The sequence below is a fragment of the Helobdella robusta genome, assembly GCF_000326865.2.
Source record: "Helobdella robusta unplaced genomic scaffold HELROscaffold_14, whole genome shotgun sequence".
Lineage (NCBI taxonomy): Eukaryota > Metazoa > Annelida > Clitellata > Rhynchobdellida > Glossiphoniidae > Helobdella > Helobdella robusta.
This window is the reverse complement of record NW_008703782.1, coordinates 2,195,505-2,205,841: the sequence shown is the minus strand read 5'-3', so window position 1 is coordinate 2,205,841 and position 10,337 is coordinate 2,195,505. Positions and strand designations below refer to the sequence as shown.

The 10,337-nt window shown below is 30.2% G+C and overlaps 1 protein-coding gene across 1 annotated transcript in view; it reads right to left on the bottom strand.

Moving 5' to 3' along the window:
- Positions 1 to 1,683: 1,683 nt before the first annotated feature.
- HELRODRAFT_74499 (hypothetical protein) overlaps positions 1,684 to 10,337 on the bottom strand; it is a gene marked incomplete at both ends in the record, with an annotated part of 12,422 nt that continues 3,768 nt past the window's right edge. Inside the window, one exon of the mRNA XM_009014741.1 lies at positions 1,684 to 1,856. Within this exon, the coding sequence (XP_009012989.1) occupies positions 1,684 to 1,856 (173 nt within the window). The remainder of the gene's footprint in view (positions 1,857 to 10,337) is intronic.

The following is a 10,337-nucleotide window of genomic DNA, read 5'->3' as shown; positions in this document are numbered from 1 at the left end:
AGTCAGCAATGCTAAAAATTGCCGTTTGTGTGTGTGTGTGTGAGTATGTGTGTGTGAGTGTTTGAGCGTGTGTTCGTGTGTGTATATATATATGTGTGCGTATGTGCCTGAATGTGTAGCCTGTTTGTTTTTGTCTCTCTGCAAAGGAATTTATAAATATATTATCTTTGTTTTACTTTGTTATACAGAAAAATGATTTTAGTCATATAAAAATAATACCCAAACTGATCAACAACATACCAGACTCACACCACACACGCACACATACACGCACACACACACACACGCACACACACATACACACACATGCACAAACGCACACGCACACAAGATGAAACAACATCACATCAGAAAATAAATCTAAAATTAAAAAAAAAACAAATAGAAAATTAAAATGGAACGTTTTTCTTTCGAAGTGACAGCTGTAGGAATGAGTGCCAGGCAAGTACAAATTAAATATTCATACATTAACACTCAGCAAAAGACGAAATAAAAATAATTTCAATCACTAAAATTTATTCGAACAAAGCGCTATACAAATCAGGAAATTGACAGCTATTACACACATCATGTAGTCAGCAGCTATACATACACATCATGAAATCAACAGTTACACGAATCATGAAATCAACCCATTAGAAAACAGTGGAGCATTTTATTTAATGCAGAAATAAGTGTATCTTACTTACGCTATTTAATATGTAAGCACAATAAACATATACACAGACATTCATTAACACACACGTACACACACACACACACACACACATATACATACACACATACACAATAAAAAAAAACACATGCAACGTAATGAGAGATGAATGCGTGCAAAGCACTCATTGCTGAACTAATTTAACTAAAATGATGAAACTACATTTCGCGAAGCCATAATGGTTATTAAATAAAGCCAATGATGATGACGATGATGACGATGTGATAATGATAATGATAATTTAGAAGATGACGATGATGATGACAACAATTATTACGGTAAAGTATAATGGATAGGGGAGAAAAAAGAAAAAAACATAACGTAAAAACAAAAAGTTGGATCGACAGAACAGAAAAAAATTAAAATAAACGACTGAGATTTATATCAAAAACTAGAAACAGTGTAAAAAAAATTTTTTTTAGCTGTTTTGGATATTGTTTTAATTGCGGGAATGATCAATTAGCGCTAGGTAATTAATTATTATTATCTTGTTACATTTGTAATCTTTGTTATTTGTTATTGATTGTAAGCCAGGGAATCTTTTCATACCATAGAAGATTGTAAAAATCTACTGTAGTTGCTATTTAAGGGGTTGCGAATAGAGAAGTTTTTAGCGAGGTTTGAAGGGGAGTCGTTAATGTGAGTCATTTAGTTACTTGGATTAGTTTAGCGTTTCTGTTACTGTTGGTATTCTAATAAATGTTCAACAAAGTTTGCGTTTGAAGCAGTTGTATTCATCTATCGAAAATCTTGAACCCACGAAATGACGAAAGCTACATACATACATACATACATATTATTATTATTATTATTATTATTATTATTATTATTATTATTATTATTATATTATATTATATTATATATATATACATATACATCCATACATACATACATACATACATTTTCTTTTTTTGGTCTCCGAATCATTCATGCTTTTTGTTTTGTTTGATTGAATAAAAGTGATTTGATTAAAAGCGATTTGATACATACATACATACATACATATATACATACATACATACATACATACATACATACATACATACATACATACATACATACATACATACATACACACACACATACACACACACACACACACACATACATACATGCATACATACATACACAAATATATACGCTCAAAGCGCATCTTGCAATCAATTATTTATCGGTCAGTGAGCAGTCAGTTAGTGTGTCATATTTTTGCTAAGTTCTTGCCCAACTGCGTGTTTTCAATCTTTTTCTTCTGATGAATAACAAATTAAATGCACTGAAGTGAATGTACCATTTTATAAAGTGGATGAGGTGTAAAGTGAGAAAAATATTTTGTTATAAAATAAGGTCGCTTTTGTAAAAAATAAATAAGTTTTTCTTCCGTGAATATTTTTTAAAAGTTTTTGTATATATTGATCCTTTTTTTAATAAACTCTTTTTATTTATTATAAATAATTTTTCAAGATTCTCAACAATAGATATATTCATCACACACACATGGAGTACATCGTTGAATCGACGAAACGACTTATTTCTATGAGTCCTAGAATGAGCGAAAAATTCTACCCTTGACGAACCTTTCCGTGCACATGTTCCACAGATTCACACACCTGTACTATCGCCGCTCAGGGCCGTTTGTTTTCGTCGAGTCCTTTCTCAGCAAGAGCAGCTGTGCCTTTAGTTCAAAAGCGGAAACCGCCGACTGGATAGACCTTCTCCATTCCGAGCGCCACATTTTTTCATATTTTCTTCAAGGCTGTCTTTGTATCTGCGTACAGGGCCACTTGCCAGTCTATTTCCCGACGCTAGCTGACCAAAAAAGACCTGTTTGGGAATTCTTGTGTCTGGCAAACGTATAACATGCCCTATCTAACGAAACTAAGTTTGAAGCAGCAGCGATTCTATACCCATTGTAACGCACTTTACCAGAACCATTGTGTTTGGGACACACACACGCACGCACGCACGCATGCCCGCACATTAAATGCGATAGATGGGAATATATTTGCATTTATTTGCATTAGAATCCTGTCTCTGCAACTCAAGTCTAGGCACCTCTACCACTATTTCTAACAAATTAACACTGATAATGCAAGTGTAAAATATAATGGATATTTTTTTAAAAGTTTATTTGAAACAAGATGATTAAATATTCAGGGAAATGCTTTACTAAGAAAAGAAACATTTAAAAAATGTTATCAAAGAAATGAAAAACTAATTTGCATATTACCCTGTTGAAAAACGTCCGCTAAAGACTGAAACACTAAAGTAAAAATACATTTGGTGGACTAACGACATGGTTCAAATTTTCAAAAACATTTTTGCACTTTTTAAGATTAGATAGATGGATTGCGACAATTTATTATGCATGTCCGTGCTAATGTAAATGTTTTTGTATGGGTGTGACCGAGGTGTGCACATGCTTGGATGTGTGCACGTGTGATTATTCATGTGTAAGCTTTGTAAATGTGTATATTCTTAAGTCGTTAATTTTTTTAATTTTTTTTTAACAATCATAAATCCTCGCTTGGTATTTTAATAAATAAATTCGTAATTCTTTTATAATTAAATGATTTAAATATATAAATGTGAAAATTGAATTACACAACTATATATATTTATTTGATATACCAAAATTACTAACTTTTAATGGCCACATCTGAATGCACACAAAAAAAAACAAAAAAAACCAAAAAAACATCGAGTTATCTTGTTATTGGAGCTGCAATTGACACCTTTGAGAATTAAGATAAGTTTGAAAAATAGCGCGCGTTCTGAGATGCAAAATCAATTGTTTGCATTGTTAAAATGGAAAAAAATATTGAAAAACTTATTTTGAGTTGTCAATTCTATTTTTTAGGCCATTTTAGTTAGATCTAAAATAAATTTTTGAAATAAAAAGATATTAAAAAATGTTTATTATAATTGTATATATTAATCTAAGCCACACTTCTTTCTTTAAAACTCTTACATTTTTTAACTAATGAGTTTAGATAATTTTAAAAATTTGATTCAACTTTTTTTATTCAACGATCCAACATTCCAGCAGACAACGCACACATCTTTGGTCTATGTTCATTTTAACAAAATTTTAAAGCATTTAGCCAATGTTATTTGATTTCAAAATATTTATTTTGTTAACATTCTATGAATGCCAAGTTGTCTTACAAAATGTTTTTTGTGTTTAGAAAAAAATAGTTTTTACATTAAAGAATGTAACAGTTTTGAGACAAGAAAAAAACACAAATTATACCTGAAAATTTTTGAAACGCAGACACACGAGAACAAATAAAATTATTTGAATAATTAATTTGAAAAAAGACAGAAAAAAACAAAAAAAAATAGAAAAACCAAACAAAAAAGAAGGAAAAACAATTTTTCGAGTCTAAAAAATTGGTACACATGTATGTGATATGATTGCATGGAACTAATTACATTGGAGTATCATCACGAATCGCGTGAGATGTTTCCATTAAAAAAGATCATTATCTTTTTTTTCTATTTTTTTCTTCTTTTTATTATTATTAGTAGCAGTAGTAATTGTAGTAGTAGCAGCAGCAATAGTAGAGGCAATACCAGTAGTGGCAGTAGTTTTGAAGTAGTAGTAGTAGCAGTAGCAGCAGCAATACTAACAGGGCCAAATTTATAAGTGATGAATACTTAGAGCCACAAAAAATTATTCGCAGGTGGTACCTATAATTTTTTGTGAGGAACTACAATACTTGTTGAATATATCTGAAAATTTCTAATTTTTCCAAACCAGTGAATTTAGAAAAAATATTAAAATATTTTAAAGTTGCTTTTTTTGAAGGCCACGTTTTTATTTCAAGGTTACAGAATTTATACTCGTTTATTATTATGAACAAACAATAAATTTGTTACATAATAGGGCATTCCAAAAGAGTAAATCTTAACTAAGCGGGATCCCCAACATTCAAAATAATAATCCATAAACTCATAGTTTGACTAAATAAATGTAAATTAAATAATTTTATATTTTTAAAAATTTATAATTTTTTTGATTTTAGTTTTTCAAAAAAAAAATAGTTTTCCATAAAGTTCCTCCATGTGAAAACCCCGGAAGGTCAGTGCCTGGTCTTTAATCCAGCCTGGAGTGTTAGTATTTGTATCTTTTGTATAATTATTTCTGAAAAGCTCGTTTGTTAAATAAAAAATATTGTAAATATATTTCAAAATAATTATAAGCAAATAATATTTCCATGAAATAAACTAAAAAAAATCCATAATAATCCATAATAATCTATGAGTTAATCGTCGTCACGGTCTGCCAATAGATTTAAAATATCTTACACCCCATTTTGAATATGGGTTAACACATGTTTTTTATTACTTGTTTCTTTTTATTAATTTTTCATTTATTTATTTATTCATTCATATATTATTATTTCATTATTTTTATTTTATTTTGTTTTTATGCAACTACAAAAACAACAACAACAAGAAAAACCAGCACAACGACTAGCATGATCACTGAAACGATCACAACAACAGCCACTACAACACCATCCAAAGCTAACGCTAACTCAAACACGACGTTCAAAACATCCACAAAGCCAAAACACTATAAACAACAACCACATCATCAGCCACTGTAGCAACATCATCAGCTACTGCAACCACAATAACCACATTCTAATTCACTACAGCTACTACAACAACCACACAACAACCACCACCAAAAAATGAGAAATGAAGAAGCAATGACGCCTTGCATCTTCCAACACCTAATTCCTTGCTGACAGCTAATTAAAGGAATTTTTTTTATAATATTTTTTTTTACTTTTCATTTTTAATTTTGGATATAAATAATTTGGAATGGTTAACAAATCTAATTTTATGCTAGATTTTTTTTATTTTTTTTTCCAAGTTTTAAATAAATTTTGCAATTAGATTTTTTATGTTTTTAACGATTTTTGCTTTAAAGTTATAAATTGTTTTTAAAAATTAAAGAAATCGTATTTATTTATTTATAATTCATACATAAATTTTTCCTGCAAATGTAAAATAAATTTTTCACTTTTTATTTTCAATGGAAAAAGATATATCACGTCAACTGTATATTTATATATTCATTTTTCTATTAGATCTACTTACATTTGGTGAATATTTTAAGAGGAATTCCTAGAATTGCCTGTTAAAATATGCTTACAATTTTTTTTCAAAAGTCAAATTGAATAGGACATAAAGAAAAAAAATTTTTTCTAGAAAAATAATTTTTATATTTTTCTTTTGCCACATTTAAAAATTCGTAAAAACAATTTTGACACAAAATGGATTTGACTTTCAAGGTTTTCACTTTTTTCCAGCAGTCTACCTGTAAGTCTTTTCTTGAACCGTGGCTTGGGGCGACATTTTGAAAGACGCACCATCAAGTATCCGTAAAAAAATTACTTTTTCCAAAATATTTATGAGGATCTTTAAAAAGATATATATAAAACTGTATGTAAAAATGTAGCTAATATATTAGCGGAAATGAACATATTAGCAAAACAACAGAAAAAAATCTCAACGATTAATCTGATCTCAACTTCACGACAGTTCAAAGCACAGTTAACAATTTCGACAGTTAAATTTTAACACTCACACATTTTTGAATCAATTGAAAAGAGGTGATTCTCTGAGAAACCGGGTTTAAGGTAGGGCAGGCCCTAGAGGCACCCACAGAAATGGTTTCCATTCAAAAGACCCTCTACAAAATGCAGTTGTTTTTCCATTTATTTGTATTTTGCATTGATAGGCAGTACTTACAAAGTACCTAATTTGGTTATAAAGGTCCATATCTATTTACATTAAGACACTTTATTACTTTTTTAAATGAAATTCGTTCTTTAATAATCCGTTTTTTTAAAATATATGCAACGTGTATATATTCAATTGTTAAAAATGGGTTGTCACACAACGACAAGAAATCAAACATTAGCATAATCTTCTCTATTAGCATAATCTTCTCCATTAGCATAATCTTCTCCATCAAGATCGCATTAAAGTACACACGCTTGCAAACGTTCTTATCTTTCGTCATGAATATCATGTATTGTCACGTGTAAACGAACATTAAGAATCAAATAACAGAGTTAAGTATAGAAAAAGTTATATAAAATAAATTCATCTTCAGTGTTCAGATGGCTAGAATAGTGGCTAAGTTGTTTGATTCTTTTCTAGTGGTGACCTGGTTTAAATGCAAGGACATTCCTGCTTGTCACATATAAGTATGTGATTCCAAGATTCACGCATATCATTGATATTCGTTTTTTGCGTGTTGGTATTAAAACCTATGGACAAATTATTTTAAATAGGTTTTTCAAAATCTACTATCTTCATAAAAAATATTCTTACTTCCTGTTATTATTTACCATGTTTGTACATGAAGTGACAAAAATAATATTAACGTATTTACACATATATGAATGTGTGAAAAATTGTATTTATGTGTGTGTGTGTCTGTATGTGTGTGTGCATGTGTGTGCGTGCGTGTGTGTGTGTGCGTGTGTGTGTGTCGTTGTGCATATGGGATGGGTTATGGGCAAAATATATTGGTGTTATCTGAAAACATTTAAAAACAATTGATGCAATAAAACACATTTCGTGTGTGCCTGCATTAATGTATGACATTAAAACACAGGCACGCTGTTTCATTCATTCATTCACTCATTCATTCACTCGTTCCATCATTAATTCATTGAAAATTCAATCAAACTTTCATTTATTCATTCATTCAATCATTCATTCATTGAAACTTTCATTCATCTAAACATTCAGTCATTCATTCATCATTTATTTCTTTGTCTATTTTTCCTTAAGTTTTTTTTATATATTAATGAATTCTGAGAAAAGACATTAATAAATTAATACAATTTTCCATAGAAAAATAGTTAATTGGTAGAATTAATTTGAAAAGAGCAATATTTATATTTCAAGGAAAAATCATCTTTCTTTGCATCTTCATTAACCTACCAAATTGTTACCAAGAGGTCTTACGAAAAACCTTGTTTGTTAATTTTACTATTAGTAGTAGTAGTGGTTGTAGTAGTGTAGTAGTAGCAGAAGTAGTAGTAGTTGTTGTAGCAATAGCAGTAGTTGTGGTAGAAGTAGTAGTAGTAATAGTGGTAGTGGTGGTGGTAGTATTAGTAGGGTAGTAAATTACTTGTCTATTTTTAATAATACGAAGTTAGTTTTGATGAAAAAAAAAAACTTGTTAAATTTTGTGCGTGCGTACGTGCAGTCGGTCTGTGTGTTTGTGTGTGTGTGTGTGTGTAGTGTGTGGTGTGTGTGTGTGTGTGTTTGTATGTGTGTGTGTGTGTGTGGTGTGTGTGTGTGTGTGTGTGTGTGTGTGTGTGGTGTGTGTGCATGTAAAATTTAAACATTTTCAAATGCTTTATTCCAATAGTATTTTATATTGTAATAAGATTTTATTTTTTTGACCAAACCATGGCAAAAATTTGACGTCGCTGGTTCATTTTTCATGATCATTTTGGTCGATATGTTCGATACTGGAAGAGTTTTTTGGTAGTGGAGTGTTGATTGGAATGTTGTTGTTGCTGTTGTTGTTGAGGTTGCTACTGTTGTTATTGTTGCTGCTATTGTTGTTGTTGTTGATTATGTTTATGTTGTTGTTAGTGTTGGCAGTGTTTCTGGCATTTTTGTGGTTTTGGTATAGTTTCATGGTGGTTACGGCGTTGTGGTGTTTTGTTGTTGTTGGTGGTTTTGATGATGTTGTAATTGCTGTTGTTTTGTTTGAGTGGTGTTGTTATCGATGTTAATGTCATGACTGTTTGATATTTTTAAAATGTTATTCACAAAGTTTATGTCACGAAGCGTTTGGTTGTTATTTCCTAACACAATTTAAGAGAAGAAAACAATGAAAGTTGAACGATCAATTAAACTAGCGACAAAACAACGCATCACATTTAATTACGTTACTCTGACGTCATTAATTAATTAAACTCCCTTGTTCCTTAATTAATTTATCAACAATGAAGTAGCTTTAGAGGAAAGAAAAAAATTTGTTTTAATTTTAATTTTTACCATTTTACGTGGTATTTTTGTATTATTATATGCCTGAAAAGATGTGTATGTGTGTGTGTGTGTGTGTTTGTGTTTGTTGTTGTGCACATGTCTGTATCTGTGTGAGTTTGTATTTGTGTGTGTGTGTGTGTGTGTGTGTGTGTGTGTGTGTGTGTGTGTGTGTGTGTGTGTGTGTGTGTGTGTGTGAATTATAGTGACTCCAAATTTTTGTTTGAAAAATAACATTACTCGTGAAGGTCGAACTGGCAAATGAAAGTAAAAAACAGAGTAAAAAACAAGTTATAAATGACAAATTAGCAAATAAAATGCACACAAAAAATGACATTGAGTTTCTGTAAATACTTTTCAAGAATATACGAAAATAATCTAAAAAATACATGGAAGACAGACAACAATAAATACAAGAAATAACTAATCACAAACATACAAATGTCAATAAATAAACAAACAAACAAACAAGCAGAAACAAACAAACAAAAACTAACAAAGTAAAAGATAAAAACATACAAGTACAGAAGATGGCACACGGAGTATGTATGTATGTATGTAGTGGAATGGAATGGAATTGAAATGGAAGAAAAAGTCAATTTGCTAATGTGAAAAGAGATTGAGAAGACTGACAAATAACACATGGATACGCACGCACACAAATACGCACACACACACACACACAAATACATACAGACAGACATACAGACAGATATACAGACAGACATGAAGAGATAATTCCACGCCGTGATGACGTTTGAAAAAATTGATGTCTGAATGGATGACTGCTCTGTTGTTATGGTGCTTTTTTTGTGCTGCTCTTTTTATTATCATTATTATTATTATTTTTATTTTATTATAATTATTTTTATTATTATTATTGTTGTTGTTGTTGTTGTTGTTGTTGTTGTTGTTGTTGTTGTTGTTGTTATTTTTATCCTACCCACATAAGTAGCAGTAGTAGTAGCATCTTCATCATCATTGCCATCATCATCATCATCATTATTAATTATATTATAAATATAATAATTATTATTTATATTATTAATGTTATTATTAATTTTTTTATTAATTTACATTATTTTTGTAACTTTATGGCCAGTATAAGTCAGGCTGACAACGAACGACTAATGTTGTTTATGGTAGAGAAATCAGAATACTAAAAAAATACCAAAACGAAAATTTCATTACCATCATCGTCATCATCATTATCATCATCATCTTCTTTTTCTTCTCCATCTTGTCATCATAATACAAAAAATACCAAAATGAAAATTTCATTAACATCATCATCATCTTCTCCTTCTTCTCCTTCTTCTTCTTCTTCATCTTGTCATTATCATCGTCTTTGTCGTTGTCGTCGTCGCCAAAATTGTCATCATAAGACGCAACAACATCAACAACAACAACATCAACATCACTAATATCATCATCAACAACAACATCAACAACAATACCAACAACAACAACAACATCAACAGCAAACAACACCTACAACAACAACACCTAAAACATTAACGACAACTACAGCAACAACCTCCGCTACATTAACTAACAACAACATCAACAACAACAACATCCAGTATAGAAT